The sequence below is a fragment of the Xiphophorus maculatus genome, chromosome 2 (genome assembly GCF_002775205.1).
Source record: "Xiphophorus maculatus strain JP 163 A chromosome 2, X_maculatus-5.0-male, whole genome shotgun sequence".
Classification (NCBI taxonomy): domain Eukaryota; kingdom Metazoa; phylum Chordata; class Actinopteri; order Cyprinodontiformes; family Poeciliidae; genus Xiphophorus; species Xiphophorus maculatus.
In genome coordinates, this window is record NC_036444.1 from 21,872,347 (window position 1) to 21,894,673 (window position 22,327).

Below are 22,327 nucleotides of genomic sequence, written 5' to 3' on the forward strand. Positions count from 1 at the left end.
GTTGTTGTTGTTTTTACTGTACAAAATCTATTTATGTTATTCTAAAACTTAAAAACAGGTGATTTAATTTGAGACAAAATAAAAAACATAGTGGACAAAACACAACAAAGAAATCCCTTGGGGGTTTTCCTGGACATCATGTGAGTTACCAGTCTAACTTCCTCCACCTGCAGAGCTTCTTTCATCTGAACTGAGTCATTCTGGCACTTCTCCCACCTTTGCCTTTGTTTCTGAACTGCAGGGGTCCTCACTCCCACCCTCACTTCCCAGACCATCACATCTGAGTATTTCCTGTGTCATACAGTTCCATACAGAGACACAGAGTTGAATTAGTACATCCAATTTGTCTCATAATTTGTCTTAGCCCTCCATACTTCTTTTCACATCAGTTATAACCTCTGAGGAGGTGAGTGTTGACTTAAATATGAGGAAGTTTCTATTTTTATGCATGTTATATAGCAAACCATGTGCATACATTGTCAAAGGAATAGAAAACCCATTAATGACAAAAATGTTGCTTTTTAATAATATACAGCAGGCTCTTATGATTACTCATAAGTCATCAGCCTGGACTTCAATTATACAAATCATCCATCTATGTCACACTGTATTGTTATGAAAGTAAACATAAAAAAACTTATGATATAAAAATGCGACTAATTATCTTAGCATGTGTCGTGGTCTCGTATGGGTAATAAAAAAAATAATTTCACAGTTGGTGTGAACTGTTTTTCAACTGAATCTCAGCATTCCTCTAAGCATTCTTGTCATAGAGCTTGGTAAACAACTTAGTTGACTGCAAAAATGTTTTGGAATGTTAAAGTCTGAACATGATGCTATAAAATCACTCAAATCTTTCTACAAAGGGCCACAGTTCAAATAAGTCTTCACTATAGAAATAAATGTTTCTCCAAATACTATAAATCTGGGTTTAAAAATGTCTCTTTTAAAATTTGTTTTTAAATAAATATCCATAAAAGGTAAAACTCTTACTCTGTTCTAACAGCCATACATTGCATGCAGCAAGAAATGGATTAAATTAATATAGAAAGAAATTACATTTGGGAACTATTTCCTCTGCCTCAATTTATTTTTGCAATTATATTCCATCCATCCATTTAACTTCTAAGCCCACTAATCCTTGTAGCGGCTCGGGGAATCATATTATGCATTTATATATTTTTTATTTTAGTCTTTAAAATACCAAAATTTGTACATAGCAATTGTGTATGCCTCATTTACTCACCTCTGATGATATGGATTTTTTTTCCTCTTTTTTGTGCTGTAAAATAGATGTATTAGACGTATTAGTTTCTATATTAGACCCCCTTGCTGCCTGAATGCATTTTGGCATGAAAAAAAACGAAGTTACAAATCATCTCCACCAGAGGGCACTGTTATGCTGTGCCTTTAAAACGTTAGAGTATCCGATTCTCTTTCTTCTCCGCTTTAATTACAAACTATAACACAAACAGTAAATTAGGGAGGGAGTTATTTTATAAATTACCTTTAAAGAGCCTGCTCAAACTATGTCTAATTTTTACTTGTGTTTTTATTTTATTGTATTTATCTTTTTTGTATTTCCGCATTATAGGTGGGACTATTAGTGGACCAGCCCTGTTGTGTTACGTTTGGGGAAGTTGCTCAATATTGGAAAGGCACATTTCCCTTCACTGTAAAGCCAAATATTCATGTGCTGCTTATCTGGTTTTAGCAGCGCTATCTCCGCAGTTTCTTTACCTTTCATGGGTTGATGATTTTGTCAACATGACGGTCAGATAAAACCAAATTAGCAGATATCACCAGAAACTATTTGTCGGGATGAGTAGTTCTTTGACTTCCGCTACTTACATTCGCAACATCAGTTACGGTCTACGCCGCCAGTTATCCGACTTTCTGGACCCTCAGGACAGGTGGAAGGATGTGATTGTGTCCATACGGAAGCCGAGCGGGGAGCCGAGGTACTCCCAGCTTCACGTCAGGTGCGTCAACTCTCGTAACTGTTTGTTACATTTTCAAAATAGGATAAAACACTGTAGCTGTGTGTTTTTTAGGAGGTTTGAAGGTCTTGTGACGCAGGGGAAGAGTCCCACCGTGGAGCTGCTGAATGACTGGGGAACCACCAACTGCACAGTGGGAGAACTGGTGGATATTTTGAAGAGCCGCAATTTGTTGGCTGCTGCCGGTCTCCTGCTACCTTGTAATGAATTATTATTACATATTGTAAATTTCATCATTTTTAACTTCATTTGAAAGTTTCACCTTAAACCCTACATATTTTCCCGTAAATTACACTATATCAAAGCTTTTGGTGCAGAATTAGGTAACAAATCATACAGAATTTTCTTTCTGGGTAATTACAAAATAACAATAACAATTTAACAGTGACTATTTACACAGCACCATATTTATCTTCTTGAACACAGGGGAAGAATATTCATCGGCAGAGACACTCCCGCTCCCCTTACCACTACCTCCTGACAGAGACCCTCCGACCAGACCACTGGACGAGACGCAGAGTCAGCCTCCACCCGCCGGATCAGCACCGGAGACACAAGTAGTGAGTGAAAACAGCGAAACAGGACACACAGGTGTGTGCTCAATTTTATTCCCAAACACTTACTTGTAAACACATAAGACCTGCACCTTGCAGAAGAATTTATTCACTCTGAACTTCTGTTCTTTTTTGTTTGTTCGTTTTCATACTACTTTTTGGGATAGACAAACTTGACAGAGTGGGACGAGAAGGATACGACTTTTACAAATGTTTTGCTAATAAAAAAACTAAAAATAACTATGTATTTTTTTTTTATCTGCTTGCAAATTCAAATTCCTTGCAAATCATCCAATTAGTATATAAAGTCCAGCTATGAGTAATTTGAATTTCTGTACAGCTATTCTGTGAAAGCCTCAGAGGTGTGCAAGAGAATATTAGAGGACAAAAGGCATAATTTAAAGCAAGAAATACACCACAAAGGTCAGGGAGTGAGTCATCCACAAATTTAAAGCAGGGTTCAGTGTTTCAAAAACAACACCCAAAGCTTTCACTGTTCAATTCAACATGTGCAACCCAACAAGCACGTAGCTGTGAACCTAAAAGAAGGGTATTTTTCAGAGAAGACCCCAAGGTGTCTATGGTAAATCTGGACTAGCTGCAGAGATTTAAAGAATCAGTTGACAACTGCAGAAATCTTGTGTTTTGGAAAAGCAGGATGAAGAAAACACCATTTTTGAAAGAAAACAATAAGAAATCTCATTAGCAGTTCAGCACAGGCTAATTTGGGAGACACATCAAACATGTGCAAGAAGGTGACCAGGTCAGATTGAGTCCAAAGGTTAAACTTTTTGGTCTACGTGCAAGACGCTAACACCGAGTAAAACATGGCGGTGGCAGTATGGTGGTGTGGGGACGCTGTCTTTTAACTGGCTGCTTTAATTCCATTTCATAATCACCACCTACTTTTGTATTGGTCTGTCACATAATACGTGACAATGAAATATATTAAAGTTTGTTGTGATGAGACAAAAATGTAAGCTTTACAGGTGTGAATACTTTTGCAAGGCACTGTAGCATCATGGTTGGGTTTAAATGTCACACTTATTTACAGTTTGAAGGAGTTTGATGTTATCATTGAAATTAAAAACAATTGAATAATGCAACAACAGAAACAAAATACTTTCAACATTCTGTCATTTTTACATCTTCTTACACAAAGTGAAGATAAATCAAAACATCTCTTATCTTGATGGAAATTTTATTTTGTGTATTTTGTCTTGTTTTTAAACTGTTGTTTTTTATTGCAAGATGTAATCAGGAACTTCTATTGAAGTACTTTGAATATTTCCCCACTTAAATATTTTGTCTGTAGTTATGCAACACAACTATAACTACACTTGTTTTGTAGTTTATGTAACGTAACAAAGAAACAAAACACTCAAAACTTTGGCCATGCAACTTTAAACCGTTGTCCATTGCACATTTTTGACCAGCAGGTGGCAGCAGTGACTCCTTTGACCCACTTGCTGTGCAACTATTTTCAGGTATTTCCAGTTTTATGTACAGTGAGCTGAGGAAGATCACAGGCAACTTTGACGACCGGTCCGTCTCAAACGGTGGCAGCCGACTCGGAGAGGGGGGCTTCGGCACCGTGTACAAAGGCTTCCTGAACAACAGACCTGTGGCGGTGAAAAAACTAAACCCAGTAAGTCAGAGTGTCTACATAGAAGACACTCTGCAGGACACACTGCAGGAATAACACTGTTTCACACACTGAACCTATGATGTCCCTTTTAGATGGATGACATGCCTCTGGACAAGCTGCAAGATCAGTTTAACCAAGAGATTCAGACTCTGAAAGTGTGAGTATGTGTCCGTCGGCGTAAAATGTGACGCTTTCTATTCTCCTAAATCAAGGTAAGAAAGTCCTGTTTTAATAAAAATGTTTTCCTAACAGGTTGAAACACGAGAACTTGGTTGACATGGTTGGATTCTCATGCGACGAGCAGCAAATGTGTATAGTGTACGCCTTCATGGCCAATGGATCTTTGCTGGATCGACTCGCTTGCTTGGTAAAAAACCGTTCGCCACTAGACGCATACAGAAAAGCTGATCTGGCCTCCATGTACAGGATTTAGCTTTGGTTTTTGTTTACATAGGACGGCAGTCCTCCTCTTTCCTGGCGACAGAGGTGCTTGATCGCAGAAGGGACCGCTAGAGGTTTGGAGTACCTCCATAGCAACTATCATGTACACAGAGATGTTAAAAGGTGCGACGACTGGAGTCCTTGTGTAATATTCATCTCTTCTAATAGTTGTTTTCTTTTTTATATATATATAATAATAGTTGAACAATCTTCAAATTCTGAGACTGAAGATCTACAGTGCTTTAAACTATTTGTACTCTGAACTTTTACTCATTTCGTCAAATGACAAACACAAAGTTCAGTGATATTTGTTCTGATTGCATACAATACTGTCATGGAAGATTTGTAAAATGTAATACATAGATGTTACCTTCTTCCCACTTCACAATTATGCAGTACGTTGTAGTGGTCTGTCGCATAAAATCCTGGTGAAACACATTATAGCTCATGGTTCTGACAAAGTGCAAAAAACATCCAATAGCATCAGCACTTTACTAATCCACTGCATCGTTCTCCCAACTCACAACAACAAGCATCACAAATCTGTACTGCCTATCTTCAACTTGAGCAAAAGCAAAGATGTTTTTTTTTTTTATTTGCTCGTTGTGATTCCTATTTGTTTTACCCTCTTAGTGCAAACATCCTGCTGGATGAGAACTTTGTGGCGAAAATCTCCGACTTTGGGCTGACGAGAGCGTCGGCCAAGCACACGTCTACGACGATGATGACGGAGAGGATCGTGGGGACCCGTGCGTACATGGCCCCTGAGGCCCTGCGGGGACAGATCACCCCAAAGTCTGACGTGTTCAGCTTCGGAGTGGTACGCTTCGGACACACACGTGCACGAAGGAAATCCGACTTTGTTTTGCCTCTTACTTTTAAGCTTGACCGAAGGTTGTTGAGTTGGCAAACTACCGGCTGGTTTACATGGCAAACTAAGCACTATTTTATTATATTCTTTTGGAAACTTCAAAGATCTGTAGTTTAGCTTGAATAATCAAGTCCAGATTCTTTTCACATACTGTATACTCAGTATTTAGTGGTGATGTTTAATCACATTAATGACGTGCATTAAAAGGGCATGCAAGACATTTATGAGATTTATTTGTCAGGTGACGCAGTTGATTCAGAGTTTCATGAACTCCTCTGTCTGGCACAGACACACAGGGCTTAATTAGTAAATCCTGCCCACTGGTACCTCAGGGCTCTTTCTGTTTGTAATGGAAAAAAAATGCCTACAAGGCGGGTTGTTTACATACATAAGCAGCTTTCCCAGGTTAGTGAATGTAATTCCATTTAAAGTGGATGTACAGCAGGAGTAAAGTGGAGTTTCCTGCTGGGGAAGTTCCTCCTTTTTCATTCTGCCAGTGGCTGTATTGTTCACTATCTTTTTAAAAAAAAAATCTGAACAGCTGTGGGAGTGGGGCTGTTCTGATTGGAGATGTGGGGCGCATGGAGAGGAAATAGAGGTTGCCTGTTGCCCAGAGCCGTGTAATTAACCTCAAGGCTCTGCTGTTTACAGGTGCTGTTAGAAATATTGTCTGGACGTCCGCCAGCTGATGAAAACAAGGAGCCCCAGTTCCTGGTAAGCTGCGCACGGGGCTTTTACTTTAGCGGGAAACGAGCTACTATCAGCTTGTTTATAAAATAAAAACCTCAGTCCGCCTTTCCCTTCTGGCCCGTCTTAGATGGATATCAGGGACGACATCGATGATGAAGACGAAGATCTGACCCTGGAGCAGATTTTGGACAGGAAGATGACAGACTGGGAGCTGAGCCAGGTGGAGAGCATCTACTGCTTGGCTTCCAACTGCTTGGATGACAGAAAAAACAGGCGGCCGTTCATCAAACAGGTACAGTCAGTAGGGGTGCACTGATTTATGGGCGCCAGTTTCCTTACTTTTGGGAGATCAGCGGATACTTACACGTGAAGCCAATGTTATCCACCGATCTCATCTACCTCAACAAAGGTCTAAAAATCACCCACTGTCCCTTCCTGCTGATGCAATTAAACTAGTAGTGTGCTTAAAAGTATGTATTTCTTAGAAGGTCTGGTGGTTTACAGTGCTTTCCTTGAGTCTTCCTTCCTATGAACGTTTCAGTTTCTACCTTGCACAAAGCACTTCCCTGAAGCATGATGCTCCCATCTCCGTGTTCCCCTGTGGTCATGTTGTTTTTGACCTGAAACCATCCCGTTGTTGCTCTCGCTGTACATTTAGGGTTGTCATTCTTCAGAAACCTTGACTGCAGTATTCAGACTTTTACAGACTCTTTACATGAGATGAAGAGCAACGAATCCCTACATCTCCTCGAAAGAGAGGCAGAGAATAAATTAAGCAGTGGGACTTAGTTTGCTAATTTGGTAGGCATTTGGTTCCTCTGGATTTTCTTTGGGAATATCAGTGAATGGGGATCACTACGAATCCATTTCACAATTTTTATTTTGAATTTTGAAAACTATCATTTCATTATGTGTTACCATGTGCATACAATATCAAACTTCAGTAAAGCTCATGACTACAATGTGACAAAATGTGAAAAGAGAGGTCTGATTACTTTTGTAAGGCTTTGAATATAAAACGCTTTCTGCTGCTTTAACTGTTTGCAGCTTTTTAAAGTAATGTTTTCTTTTTATCTGCAGGTTGTTTCAGAGATTCACAGCGTCATCAAAAGCATCTCATTGCAATTGTAGGCACGGAGGGAAACAAGAGGCTCACATTACCTCTGTTCCAAAGTAAAGACTGACAAGTCTTCTGCTTTTTGACTTTAGAAAGTTCCTTATTGACTGCAAGAAAGAGATTTAGCATTAAAACAGCTTTCCCTTTTGTATTTATATTCACGAATATTTGAAGAGGAGCACCAACAGGACATCAGCTCTGCTACGCAGATATTTAGCCATTAGCATGTCATAAGCCCATCTTGCAGCAGCAGCTCCAGTCAGAGGCATCGTCAGATTCGTTGCAAGACTGACTGCTACTGGAGATCCTTCCCATCCACAGCATCACATCCATGACTTTTTAAAGATACTTGGAGGATATGAGTTAGAAGAAAAGTGTGAGCACACATTTTAATTAATTTTTTAAAAATTATTTACAGGCTAAATTTTTGTGTTGTAAAAAAATAAAAGTTGTTTTATTTTTGAAGAAATAAAAAAGGACCAAAACTGTCTGATTTAAATATTTTATTTTTCATCTTTAAAAGAAAGATTTGTAAGAAAACAAAGAAGAACAAACATTATTCATTTTCTCTAATGACAATGAATATAAAGGGATTTTTTTTCCCCTTCACATGAGGTGAACTAAGTAGTTTGCCAAATATTAATCAGTAGACCAGTGGATGAGGCAATGTTTCCGTCAAGGTAGTATTCCCTTTTCTATCCGATAATAGCTTGGCATTCCCTCCTCTGTGGGAACCAGGTTTTTATTCGCTTCCTCTCGGTGAAATGCGAGATGTATAAGATAGATGGAATATTTCTGGAAGCCCGGTCTTTCCACTGAAATCCACACCGACAATCACCAAAAACAGACCGCTTCTTAATCATAGAGCATCACACAGCTACAATATGTACATTTACAGCACTTGCATAGAAAAATAAGTTTCTCAGCAGATGATTTCTTTTTTTTTCCCCCATGTAAACCACAGTTATATCAAAAAGAAGGAATTTTGTCTTTATAAAAATGCACTGTTGAAACGAATGGAGTCGACAACGTGGGAATAGTTCGGATCTTTTCAGCTTTGGAGCACCTCATTGTGCAAACAGTAGGAGACGAACACACACACAAAAAACAATTCTTGACACAGACTTAAGGAATGATATTTAGGAATTAGAATATGAACTCAAAAGATTTTCTTAAAAAAAAGCATTTCTATATTGGCGCGAGTTCACATTAGTCGTGCTTGAAAGTTTTGTTTTTTTTTCATTAAATGTCAGCGGTGACATTGAAGAGAATACCTCAACTTTTATTTGGGCCCCCTTGAGTTATAGTTAAGCTTCTTGTGAGTGTGTTAAGATGCGCGTTTCCATTTGGCAAGCTACAAATGGAACGACTGAAGGGTGTCATTGCTCAGTTCTCCTTGGCGTGCATAGTTGGGTAACATGGTGAGGAAAAAAATTGAGGTTGTTGGGAAAAGAATACAAACACAACAACAAAAAAAAAAACGTCAAATACAATTTTTTCGTCGCCCATCACAGGGATGGATGTTCCACTGTGGAACACGTATGGGGTGGGGGATTTAGGGTGTGTGGGGTGGAGTGATGCTGAGGTGCGTTTTAATCCTCCTCCTCTCCCTCGCCGGGTGGCCGGGTGATTCGGCGACCTCCCCTCTTACCGGCTGGGCCTTTGGGCTTGGCAAAACGCTCCTTATAGGCATGCTGCTTGGGATGCACCTCGGCGTACAAGAACTCGCCTGTTAGTTCGGTCCCATCTTCAATTTCCAACTGTGAAAGGAAAAAAATAATAATACCTGGCAAGTTAGTGGTCAGTCTATAAATAAGGTGGAGTTGCCATTTCAAGCTGTTCAGAATCCAACAACGGAGTAATTTTGCTCTCATGCTGATTTGTTTCAAGTTTTTATTTCAGCTCATTTTCATGGTAATGGCTCATTTTCACAGGCAGTGAATTTAGATTTTTTTTTTTTTTTTTTAGCTGAAAGCTATAATTATTAAAATGAATGCTTGAAATAGTCGGATCCTTCTGATCAATCTATATAGAGTATTACATGCTGAACTGAATTATTAAAAGTAAATTTACATTTCAATTATGATTTAATCAGCTACACCGATTACAATGGTTAATTTTGAAATATCCAACTTCACCCGTAACTGCATTAATTAATGCAGTTATATAAAACTATATTAATATAGTTTTCATATTTATTTCACTAATGAAGGATCAAACTCCCAATTTTTTAAATGGAAAACAATAATTTATTTACATAATAATGCATTTACCGATGCATTATTGAGACGGAGTTCGTCTCTTACTTTATGACAACCATTTTCAGGTTTTCTATATAGTCTGAAAAAATGTGGGATTTGGTCAAATAATTTTCCAGATCTGAATAAGTTTGGGCAAGAATAGAGTATAGAAAAATAGTTTTATTTCCAGAACTGTTTCTCTGTTCTACGGCCTAAATAAATAAAATCTTTCAGCATATTCTTCCATCCCATCTATTATTCATCTGGCATCTCATCTAGTTTATCCATATTTAAAGCTTATCCAATGTAGCACCATCTGCCATAAATTCATGCTTTTGCTCTTTATAAATAAGCTAAAAGAAAAGAGACAACTGGAAATTTGAATTTATAGAAAAGTGTGGAAGCTCAACTCTAATAATGTATAGGATCTCTGAATCAAACACAGTTTAGCTCAAGTGTGAATCATAATGTCTTCATCTCTCACCTTTTTCTCGATCTCAATCTGCAGTTTGGTTTCCACCATGTCAATCAGGTTATTTTTGCAGCTGGAATACAGCATCCTCTCTCGGATGCTACACTTGTACCCTGGCATAGAATAAATGAAGACTGCGAAAGAGAAAAAGGACATTAGGGCTAAAAGGATACTAAATACAGTAACACTTTATTTGACTTTATTTGGGTTGTGAATAAGACTGTCATGACACCGTCATAAACATGAGTAAGTCTTCATGAATGTCTATGACTGTTGTCATGAAGTGCCATTCGGTGAATCATGACACTTTTAATACAAAGTTGACATTATTCAAAATGTCTTCGCTATGACAACTTGACATTAACCAAGAAATCATGATCTGACATAAAACTGTTCTAAAAGTATTGCTGATTAAACTTTAGCTTTAATAACATAAAGCTACATAATTTTTAAAGTTTATCAACAGGAATAGGCAGAAGGAACATGAGTAAGTCTTCATGAATATTTATGACTGTTATAAATATTCATGAAGACTTACTCATGTTTATGACAGGTGTTATGTTTATGACAGGATAGTCTTTTTCACAACCCGTCAAATAAAGTGTTACTCTAAATATGACGACAGCGTGTAAAGAACAGCGCACCTGTAGACTCCAAGTAGTCGCCTTCATGGGAATGTTTGTACAGGAAGAAGTGGTAACGTGGAGAATCTTTGGGGACTCTCTTTGGCAGGTCTTTCAACTCGGTTGGCTCAGTGCTGCACAAGCGAATCATTTCCTTTTCAGCATCTATTTCCTGTTGACAGAGGAAGGGAAAGGGGTGTAAGAAAAAGTGACAGTAACCAAAAGAAAAGCAGGACTCGGGTGAAGCCGGCTGAAGAGGATGTTGACCAGTTTGGTTGTGTTGGCGAAAGGATTCGCCGACTGCAGAATCTCGTTTTGACATCTCTCTGCTTTGAGGTCGTCTCCGATGACGACATGTCTTGTTTTCCCGGTGAGGGAGAACCCATCCCAGGTGATTTTACTGCCTCCACCAAAAAGTGTTTTTAATGAACAGAACTCCTAAGTGGATTTTCCTTCCAAATGTGCAACTTGTTAAGGGGAAATAATCATTTTTAAAAGGGTAAAAGATTTTATGAAAAAAAATATGCGCAAACACAATTTCCTAAACCGGAGCTCTGTTGTCAAGGCTACTAGAAAAACAAACAAGAAATAGGTGTCTTCAGACTGCTGTGTGTCTACAGTCCATTTCCTCATCGTCCTCTTCCTCTTTTCATCACACAACTTTAATATTGAGAAAAATAACATCTGTAACCTGCTTTCTGTTCTGGATGGCCTATCCAGGAGGGCAGAACATGCCCGCCCACACACACACACACACACACACACACACACACACACACACACACACACACACACACACACACACACACACACACACACACACACACACACACACACACACACACACACACACACACACACACACACACACACACACACACACACACACACACACACACACACAAACATGATCAGATGTTATTTGCATTCAAACTGGTTTTCTACTGCTTATTTACATGCCCTGTCAGTTTATTCCTGAATGCTAAATTATATGTTTTGCAGGAGCATCTGGGGGGCAGAGTGTGTGTGTGTGTGTGTGTGTGTGTGTGTGTGTTTGGTTACATGTTTGAGTACAAAAAGGGGCTTGCCCTGGGTTAGGTTCACACACTAACTGTGGTGGGTCAAAAATGAAAGAAAACTTTTAAACAGACTCAAGGTGGAAAGTTCTCACAGCTTGCTCACGTAGCTTTATGTTTATTTTCCCTACAGAGCAAACCAATTAAACAGAATTTTAAAACCTAAGGAATGTCAATTAGAGATCACTTATGAAACCTTTTCTTTGGAGTAAAATGCTTAACTAAGTTATGGTCAGGAGAATTGTTTTAATGGAATAATAAAAAGAAAAAAAATCTAAAACCTAACCGTTTGCCTCTGAAGATCACAGAATAACAGGCTTCAATTATTCCTTTGTACTTTGGACTGATCTAATCAGAGCCATGGGTACACTGAATTTTAATGAGCAATGAAACAAAGGCTTTTTTTAAACACACACAAAAAAAGACTGACTCATTGTGTTTGTAAAAAAGAGCAAAAACAGCTTCTGACCAGCAATGCTTCTTTCTGTTTATAAGGCAACAAAAGTGAGTGGTATTTAAGAAGCAAGTTCACGGTTGAAATGCACTTAATGTGCCTTTCAGAAATGTTCTTCACCATTGAACTGTTATCATCTTATCCAAGTATTTTTGAGGGTTTTTCCTGACAGACCAGAACCAAAAAAAGCAATAATTGCGAAGTGAAAGGAACATGATAAATACAACCGTTCTACGAGAACCTCTGAGGTTTGTAAGAGACTTTGAGTGGGGGAAAACAAAAAAACTGCTTCACAGAGCTCCAGGAACAGACAAGTCAGGGATAAAGTTGTTGAGTAGTTTAAGGCAGGATGAGGAAGCATGTAGCAATAAGAAATTAATCAGTTAACAGCATGATAAATGAAAATTAGAAGGAGAATGTTCATTCTTATGATTCATATTTTTTTAAGGGTAACTTTATTCACACAGACCTCACAATCCATTTTATTTACAGTTTTGGTTGTTTTTTTGATATTTTAAATATCTTCCACTTCCAGTGTTAAGTGTCGTTTGCAAAATTAATTTGTCTGAGAAACAAAAAAAAAAACTTGCATTATTATACCGCTATCAATACTTGAAAATGGTCTCAAAACAATATCGTTTATCGCAATAATTACTGGGATAATTTATCGTCCCGCAATATTATTTATCGTGATAGCCCTAATGTGGCAAACTTGAAGATCCCTGTTCACAGATGCTCACCGTCTGATCTGACTGAGCTTAAACTGTTTTGCAAAAGCAGAACGGACAATAATAACAATCGCATCACAAAAATGTGAAAGAGAGACACGACCACTTTAGCAGGGCATTGTTTTCTGTTAGGAACTCACCAGTTGCACATAGTTGATTCTCTTTTCCTTAAAATGTGCCAGTGCGTCAGCAGCATCTTTGTGAATGGGGAAGGCCACTCCCTGCAGAGTCTGCTGCTTGGTGTCCACGCTGATGTCCGTCTGGACCTGAACACAACGCAGCCAAACAGGAAGAGCTGCCGATTATTAGGCTTCACCTCAATTTCTAAATCATTGTACAACAAACACTTTAAAACTGAACAAATTTCTTTAGATGGGTTATTATGTGTACAAGTTTAAAAAACACACAGTAAACTGGTGAACCGTCCTGCTTAAAAGCTGAGGCACTCTGATAATAGATGAGGAGTCTGTATTGGAAGTGACAAGGCGCCTTTAGCAAATCAAACAGAGAACTTGAAAATGCAGGAAGGATTACACTGATGGATTGCGTCTATTTTTAGAGGTCGGTTCCTATAAATTGGAAAGCCTCGCAGACATGACTGAGCACAAATGCAGCTCCTTCACATTCCAAACAGAACTGCGAGTTTCTTTACCCATCTGCCTGGTAAAAAGTCAAGGCAAACGCTAAATATTTTTAAAGCTTTTGCATCTGGATAGCACAGACTAATGACTTCTCTGGAAGCTGGGATCAGCAGAAAAGCCTCACTTCCCATTTGTGTTGCAGTATTTAATTGACAGTGCTCTGAAGAGACGCTACGCCACTAAAAACAGTGGTAAGGAAGCTCTTCCTTACCATATATGGTAAAGAAGAGAGCTGTTGTTTATGTGGCAGGCTGAGAAGGCAGCAATTAGAAAATGCTGTTAACTCAGTAAAGAAGACTCAAAGTCTAAAACTTGACCTACACTTTCCCCTGTAGACGCAGTGAAGGTTAAATCTGCGAGATAAGTAGAGGTAACTACAGTATATCAGCAGTATCATATTACTGCATTCATCTTTCTTATCACAACCAAAGGCAAAGCACGACGACAGAGCTCACTTGTTCCCCAGAGTGAAACCACTCTCTACTGCAGAGCTTGAACATTTGCATACTTGTGGTCAGATTTAGTTTTGGACTCTCAACGACATCTTCTTCAGCCACTGTTTTTTTGGGATTCGGCTAAACAAGCCCTATTACTGGGTATCTGCGCTTTTTTTTAAATTTTTTTTTATAGGCAAGGGTGTGACCTGTTAAAAGCCTTAATGAGAGTGATCTCTGCCAACATCCTGCTGTTCTAGCCCATCAGCATGTTTGATACTGCCAGGCCAGCATCTGCACACTTGCAATGCTGCTGACCTTGTGCGCTCAAAAGGCCTGCACCGCTGGCCTTCATTGATACTTTCACCCAGTCAGATAAGGAAGGAGAGGGGGGGGTTTCACATCACACAGGAGACATGATTAGGAGGAGGAGCGCTGCTGCAGGCTGAGCTAAACAGTTATTTTCAACTGCTGAAGCCTAGAGTGTGAAGACGATACAGTGAGTGGTGTTTCCTTTTAGACTTAAAGAACAGACCTACTAGTCTGGACAAGAGCACTGCATTGCTCCCTTAAATATAAGTGCTGTCCAGCAGATGCTTTGTAAAAAAGAAAAAGAAAAAGAAAAATCACTAAATCTCACCAAGTATTTTTGGTGTAGTTTATAGTGCAAATATCTTAGTACACTAGAAATAAGTGCCTTTTCAGCTACATATGTGAGCTTGTTTTAAAGTCAATAATTTGTTACATCCTTGGAGCTGCGTTTCCAAGTTTCCGAGCTTCTGCCTCACAGACCACCCCTCCCTGAGACCCACTCAGCTCCTTCAGACCAGCCAGCAGAAATTAGCAAACACCTGGTGGAGCTGCACATCAGCTGAACTCATTATACGAGCTACTTTTTTGTGCAACATTAATAAAAACATTGCTAACAGGTTAATAAGAGGAGCCATGTTCCTGAATGCGAGGTTTTAGAAAAAGGAGTTTTTAAACATACAGAGGCCCAATTTCAAGGAGCTAAATTACAAACTAAAGTTTGTTTTAAGTATTTTTTCATACATATATGATTTTTATAACAATTGAAGTTTACATAATTAATTGTGATATAAAATGGAACTTTATGCCAGGAAAACACACAATACTGTAAGGAACAATTGACTTAAAACAAGCTCCTATAGTTTCTGAAAAAACAGTTTTGTCTCATTTCAAGTGCACTAAGATACTTGCACTAGGATTAAGAACAAAAATCAATATTTTGGGCAATATTTTGTGTGTTCGCAGTGTGAAACTGTCATTCTGGTGTTTACCTCATTGAGTTTGATCTGTCTCAGTTCCTCTTCTGCAGCAGTGAGGGGCAAAGGAGCCGCCTGTGAGGTCAGGTATTTCTTATAACCACTAAAGTTCAAATCCTCCTGCAAACAAAACCGCATTTACAGATTAAAAGAAAGAAAATAATAAACAACTTCATGTGTGGCTCAAGGACAAACCTTTGTGGTACCAAAAATGTCGTCCTTAATGTGCCCTCCTCCAAACTCTTTCTTCAGTGTCGCCCTGGTAGCAGCATATAACATTTTGTGTCGCACCTGGAAAAATAAAAGCATTAAATCCACAAATCAGCATTTGTGAATTCCACTCCCGTCATTGTTTAGATCAAACATAAAATTACACATTTTATGAAAAGACAAAAACAAATTCAGCATTGACCTGCCAATCTAGGGATACGTGGCAGTTTTGGATCTCTGACCAATCGACTGGCGCATCTCTTGAAATTCACAATACTGGTGGCTAAAATGTTAAACACAAACTGATCTGACTGATCAAAAATAAAGGACGGATTTTAGATCAAAATAATAAAAAAAACAGCATTCAATTATTTTCCATTTAAATGTTCAACCTTTGGGAAAAAAAATGGCATTAGTTAGAATGTCTGGAAACATAAAAGTGTTTTCTTTTTTCCACACCTGGAAAATAAAAGCAACCTTCATGCATTTTCAAGTCTGAAGGGACCGCAGAATTATTATTGCATGTGTGAGGGTATGTGTGTGTAATGTTCACTTCTCTGCAACTGTTCATTTTGCAGGATGAAATTACCCTGGAACAGCTTGCTTTAGAATTATTGAGGAGTGCAGCTGAGCTTATATTAACTTACATAGATTAAACATTTTCATTGGTTTCTTTACGATAAACATTCTAAGTTTTTTAAAGACCTTTCAAAACTGTAAAAGTTTACATTTAAGAACTACTATCAATTTAGGTTTGCTACCTTAATAACTAATAAACAACATTAGCATAACAACTACAGTTTAATTTACACAAACTACAAAGAAGCCAGTCTCAGGTGAACACTTAGTCTTTGTACTTTTATCACAGCGTAGACTAATGCCTAAATTCCTCAGAGAGAGCTATACCAAATGAAAGCTTCTTAATATTAATAAAGCAAATATTTACAATAAAACATAATAAAAGATTATACAATAAATAGCCAAAAGTACAAAAAAAAAACCTAAATTTAAATGAAGACCCGTTGAAAATGTACCAAGACCTCTTAAAGTTAAGATTCTTAAATGTAAACACTGATTACAGATCCATTCAGTGCAATTTATTCCAAACATCAGGTTTAGGTTTAGGTGAGTAAACTTCACTTCAAGAATCTGGACACACCCTTAAAAATCAAACAGGCACTGCACTAATTGCTAAAATTACCACTTTTGTTTTGTGACAGTAAAGTCATTCATGAATAGTTTCATTAATCAACATTGCTATCCTGTTTGCAGCCTTAGAAAATGGTTTACTACTTCAGTTCCAGCAGTGGGAAAAAAAAAAAAAATCTAATAAAAAGGCAGGCACTCATGAAGACGCCACTAAAAACAATGGCCAAAAGTTTTGAACTACACAGGCAAATTTCTCTGTCATCAAAATAATGGGCTTCAGCTCTATGCACGTGGTTGACCTGATGGATATATACCCAAAGTGAAAACAAACGATTCCAGGTCAGTAAAATCAGCAGCATTCATGCACATGCAGGTTGTGAAAAGATTAAGCAACTTCTAGGCAAGCCTCAACCTGACGCTTTATGCTCAGGGACAAGAATGTTAAGCTCAGCTTTGTGACTGCAGATGGGAGTTTCAGAACAGTTTCACTCTGCACTCAAAGAGCTACAGACACATTTGCACCTTGCATCTTCAAGCTGCATAACGTTCTTTTCAACAGCTATGGAAACATGTCTAAATGAAACAAAATCGGGACAAGGTTATTATGCTTGAGTCAGTTGCTAAAAACTCACTGGACTGTATACATTACCCTAAAAACTGAAAGAATCACTAAAAAAAAAAAAGGCAAAGTAGCCCGTTATTTAGAAAAACACCATGATCAAGTCATATTTAGCTTTTAAGACTAAGAAGGTATGAAATCACATGCAGGCTGGCTGCTTTGATGCAGTCTACTCCACCCATCTTATACCCAACGCAGAGCACAACAAATGCTGCAAAAAATGGAAAGCTAGTCATTAAAGGCAGCAGGCGCGGCTGTCTTACAGTAGAGTGGTCTGGTGACCAGGAGAGGAGGATCCATTCGTAGCCTTGGTTGTTAGTGGAGTCCAGACGGTACAAAATATAGCATGGCACGGCATCCTCCAGAAGTGGCAGCACTAAGGAATCGTATTCCTGATCCCACTTCTTGGATGCTTTCCTGGTGCCGCCCAGTGTCAGCTGCTCTGGAAGACAGATATATGCAGGCCGAAATGTAAGCACTGCAGCGATTTCTCTCACACACAGACACACAACCTTTGGGCAGAGGGGTGAGTTCAGCCTTTTCTTGGCACAAAAGGTTGTAAACAAATACGAGGTTCTCTGCTTACCATCCTCGATGACGATCTTCAAGACTCGATACTGGTCTCCGCTCCTGGCACTGGCAAAGATTTCCTTCACGTCGTTCCCCGCTTGGAAAAAGATGGAAAAGATATTGTTTAGAAAAGAGCTAAATTGTGCTGAAAGGGACAGTCTAGCCTGGTTATTGGTTTTCAAAGTCTGATTTGAGCCATCAGATAAACAAAAGACAAATGACTGATTAGTCCAATTAAAGCGCATTAAAGTTTGCGACCAAACTCATTTCGGTTCATTTTAGTCTGTGCATTGGGCACGAAGGCCCGTCTCTGTGTTTCAGCAGTTTGCCACCATGAATGACCGCTCATACACAAATCTATGTTGGAGCTCAATAAATGAAAACCAGGCATCGTTCAGCTAACAGCATCAACGCACACCCTTGTTTTGAAACGCACACAAAAAACTGCAAAAACTTTCTATAGTACTCTTTCTACTGATTTTAACTTCGATTCAACAAATGCCACAAATTTCACATATTCAGTTTTGCCTTGTGTAATGGATAGTGAACTATTTAAAATAAATTGTCTAAATTATTTAAATTTGTAGACTATTTAAAGTACATCATTCAAAGGGAATTTTCTAAATTAAGAATGTTGCAGATTGTTTATGGATGTTTGTCTGTTTTGATTAGCATTGTTGGTGGTTTATATTTTGTTTAATGGTATTTGCACTTTGTAATGTTTTTTTGGGGGCGCGGGGGTTGTATGTACCTCACGGGCTGCCGTAGCTAATGAGGGCAGGCCCTATAAAAGCTGGTAGAATCATTGTGCCAATGAATTACTTGAACTGTCAAGATGTGTTTGGCACAAAAAAATCAACACTTGGTGTTCCCCAGTGAAAGCAGCGAGGTACGTTTTGTTTTGTTGTTTGTATTCCAAGTTTATGTTTTGTATTCTAATGTTTGTATATGTTTTAGTTTTCACAGTGACTGAGGCAATTGCGGTGACTGTGATGATCATGGTTGATATTCATCAAAGAAAATAAAACGCTAAATTCAACCGTCGAGACTGGCTGAGTAATTCAAGTGCTGGGGAGCTGCTACACCTTATCTTTCTTATAAGAAAGTTAAAATTCACAGAAGGAGATATTTTCTGCTTATATCAGTTTGTTGTACTTCTGTTCCTATAAGAGTAGGCCTGTCACGATAACAAATTTTGCTCAACGATTAATTGTCTCAAAAATTATTGCGATAAACGATAATATTGTTTGAAGACCTTTTTACACTGATTTAATGGAAATGACGTAATAATGCATGCGATTTCCTGCCAAAGATAGATACACTTTATTTTCAAAAGAACACTTAACATTGGAACTGATAAACAAAATAAACAAAACAACCAAAAACAAAAATAAAATGGATTCTCAGTCTCCATTAACAAAAAATTTACTTGAATAAAAACTAAACATAAAGCCAAAGTGGAAATAAATACTGAATTCAACCAAGAGTGCAGATTATGAAGTCTGTGTTGCCCTTCAGTAATAATTAGATTTAAATTTTAAAAAATGGGCACATCGGACTACCTGATGCAATAGTTCACACTACATGGTTTTTTTGCGCCTATTTTTCCCCTTACGACAATCTTAGAACGCCGGTCGTTCTAAGATTGTAGCTTACGATTTCGTAACCGATCATCCTGTAGTGTTTGGTGTGTTACGGAAGATCAATACGTCGATCGCGGGAAGGTTTTGAGTCGATCTCGGCAGTAGGTGACAAACTGAACGCTGATCGCTGTGTTCAGGGGAGCGCTTATTAATAATCGAGAAATAAATATCAAGCCTGGAAACTTGACATCGTAACGGACTGAATGTTATGTTTTTAACACCCGGCAACGGGTGTGCTTAACGACAGAGAGAGAGAGAGTGTGTAAAAGGTAGGAGAATCTCACTGAGGAAGAAATATACTGCATTAGGTTTTCCATCACTTTATTATTTCTGCTATAACTGATGTATATTTGCATATAAAATAAGTCAATATAGTTTAATTTACAATTTTTATGTCTTCGTGTCATGAGGTAGATCTCAGCCGGCTGGTGAGAGAAAAAGTAGATCTTGCTCTCAAAAAGTTTGAGCACCCTGAGGTAGATCATCGTTGCCGCTCCGATCCAAATCAGGGGTTTTCCCCGACTAGGAGCTTAACTACACCTGTCGAATGTGACAGGTAGCCAATCGGATTCTCCTCCGTTTTCAGAGGGGAAATTACGGAGGGGAATCCCAAACAGCTGACACGGCGCAACCCGAAGTCCAGCGGACATTGAAGATGATATGTGGAAACAACATTAATGTTTATTCAACATTTTGTGCAAAGAATATAGAAATGACAAAGGGAGGAGTTGGAGCGAAATTGCTACGCAGTTGATAAACCCGGTAACTTTTCCCCTGTTCTTCGTTAAGGTGACGTAAATAGGTTCTAGTGATTTTCATTCAGTCAGGACTTTACACTAGCCACATGCATTACAGGTAGATTGTAGTAAAGCATTGATTAATGCCTGGTTTTAAAATTAGTTCACTGGACTTGTAGCCATTATTTTGTGCCCATTGTTGGACACCAAACGGAAGGAACGAACCCGATCGAACCGTTATACCTGTAGTCTGCGCTGGGCTTTACACTAAGGAAATGAGGAAGGGGTGGTCAGTGGAGAGCACCGGAGTTGAGCCTTTTTTCATTCAGCGTCATTAACAGAAAGAGAAAAAGGCCGGAAGAGACGACGATGCCGATAATTAAAATGACGTCGATAGTTTTAATTTATCGTACGATTAATTGATTTATCGTTTATCGCGACAGACCTATATAAGAGCAAAAATATTTACACAATAAGCACATTTACTTGAAAAATACAAGGCTTAGCAGGTGATTCTATAGTTTTAGTAAAGTCCTCTGTATTAAAATAATGAATATTATCAGACATGTTGTAACCAACAACGTAAAGAACCTTAGAAGTACTAGTTTTAATTATTACTTTTCTGTAGATCATGTCGTACGCGGTTTAATTTTTGTGCTAATTCCCTGAAATTGTGGTATATTTTACACAAGGTAGTCGTACTGTGCGAGACATTCATGCCTACTGTAAGTGTAACACATTTGACCTATTTCCGAGCACAGAGGTCAACAAGTTACTTTTAAACTAGCTTCTCAATGACTTTATCCAGGTGATATTTTATTATTATTATTATTCAAACAGCATAACTAATGCAGAAACACAGGTTCACCTAGAGGTTCACTAACTCTTTTTGATACAAGCCTGTTTGGCAGACAAATGTGTGTAACGTCCGTTTCCTGTTACACACACCAACAGGTACTTTATCAATGCCTTTATTGAATGAGTCAAATATTTATGCGATCTACAGGTTAGATAATCGGTTTCCTCTAACAGAGCATAGTTGGGACGGGTATAAGCTTCCCTTTGGATAAATCAGAGCATTTCTATAAGCCAGTTGCTGTTCATAAAAACAGTAGAAAGTGCAATACCCCCCTTTGCCTGGTCTACAACACGTTTTTCATTCATGTGGATAAATTTGTGAATGCAGACTAAACAAATTACCTGCGTAGGCATCTTGTGTAGCAGGAGGTCACGCCCAATCTGAAAGGTTCCCATCAACACTGCATAATGTCCGTGCAATTCAGATAATAAGTGGAACCTTGACAGGTGCCAGACCGGCAGTGACTATAGATGAAGGCGTCGTTCACTGATTCAGAGCCTAAACTAACTTCACAGGGTTTCAGTTTGATGATTAAAAAAAAATAAAATATATAGAATTACCTCAAAGCGGCGTCGAGAAATACTTTGAGAAGAAAATGCTCTGCTACTGAGAGGCAAAACGCTAGAAAATAAATCCTCCTAAAGTCCAGAGCGGCACAGCTGGTCGCACAAATCACTGGAGCTAGCTAGGCTAACTAGCAGGGACAGAGCAGCTAACTTGACGCTAGCTTCTGGTTGCAACAAACTGCACCGGGCGCTCAAAGCTCAGCTTCAAATTCACACAGCGGAACAGGCAAAAGTGAGGCACTGAAATTAGAAATAACCCCTACCTTGAATGCCCGTTTGATGTGACATTGTGTCTATCGTCGGACAGAGGAATGAAGCGGCTGACCAGGCGAGAGCAAAGAGAAGAAGCAGGAAGTGAACTATAGCGGAGAGACCCGCCCCGAGTCTGCGGGAATCACGTGACCTTACCCGTCTGTGTGAGGATATTTACTCACCGACTTATTTACGGGGAAAAAATATATATTATTTACGGAGCCCGTCTGGTGACATTAGAGTAAAAATAAAAACTAGATTAAAAAAAGTGTTCTTCCAAAGCGATAAAAGCTGGGTAGCTCTTGAATTGATACAAAATGGAGCTACATTTCCCTCAGCTTACCTTACTGGCTGGCAATATTGACGCCACCAGATACCATAAAACCTAAATTCTGAACATCATGGCATGGAGTGCATTTCCATGTCTGGCCTATAACTATTCAATTT

General features: G+C 38.7%; 2 protein-coding genes across 3 annotated transcripts; one reads left to right on the top strand and one right to left on the bottom strand.

Moving 5' to 3' along the window:
- The first annotated feature begins 1,627 nt into the window (after positions 1-1,627).
- Positions 1,628-7,759, top strand: irak4 (interleukin 1 receptor associated kinase 4). Of its 2 annotated transcripts, XM_023343182.1 has the most exons (11): positions 1,629-1,982; positions 2,055-2,200; positions 2,427-2,591; positions 4,042-4,202; positions 4,295-4,359; positions 4,455-4,569; positions 4,657-4,766; positions 5,277-5,463; positions 6,166-6,228; positions 6,332-6,496; positions 7,285-7,759. In XM_023343182.1, exons 1-11 carry the CDS (start codon positions 1,822-1,824, stop codon positions 7,333-7,335), a joined length of 1,389 nt encoding a protein of 462 aa, XP_023198950.1. In that variant the 5' UTR covers positions 1,629-1,821; the 3' UTR covers positions 7,336-7,759. The 2 variants fall into 2 exon arrangements, with proteins under 2 accessions (XP_023198954.1, XP_023198950.1); XM_023343186.1 differs by lacking the exon at positions 7,285-7,759 and having other exon boundaries at positions 1,628-1,982; positions 6,304-6,455.
- Positions 7,760-7,809: 50 nt separating this feature from the next.
- Positions 7,810-21,997, bottom strand: LOC102216475 (twinfilin-1). The gene is made up of 9 exons (XM_005796332.3): positions 21,892-21,997; positions 17,840-17,920; positions 17,517-17,695; positions 15,471-15,566; positions 15,291-15,395; positions 13,055-13,180; positions 10,678-10,828; positions 10,046-10,167; positions 7,810-9,081 (listed from the first exon to the last, which is right to left on the bottom strand). Exons 1-9 carry the CDS (start codon positions 21,914-21,916, stop codon positions 8,914-8,916), a joined length of 1,053 nt encoding a protein of 350 aa, XP_005796389.1. The 5' UTR covers positions 21,917-21,997; the 3' UTR covers positions 7,810-8,913.
- Between the last annotated feature and the right edge of the window lie 330 nt (positions 21,998-22,327).

Bases quoted from the DNA above. Each gene is read 5' to 3' on its own strand.
- irak4 (XM_023343182.1), top strand. From the start codon at position 1,822: ATGAGTAGTTCTTTGACTTCCGCTACTTACATTCGCAACATCAGTTAC. The intron at 4,570-4,656 runs GTAAAAAACCGT...TTGTTTACATAG, and splicing joins TGGATCGACTCGCTTGCTTG to GACGGCAGTCCTCCTCTTTC. The intron at 6,229-6,331 runs GTAAGCTGCGCA...GGCCCGTCTTAG, and splicing joins ACAAGGAGCCCCAGTTCCTG to ATGGATATCAGGGACGACAT.
- LOC102216475 (XM_005796332.3), bottom strand. From the start codon at position 21,916: ATGTCACATCAAACGGGCATTCAAG. The intron at 17,921-21,891 runs GTAGGGGTTATT...TCTTTTTCCAAG, and splicing joins ACATCAAACGGGCATTCAAG to CGGGGAACGACGTGAAGGAA. The intron at 10,168-10,677 runs GTGCGCTGTTCT...TCTCTTTCGCAG, and splicing joins CGACTACTTGGAGTCTACAG to TCTTCATTTATTCTATGCCA.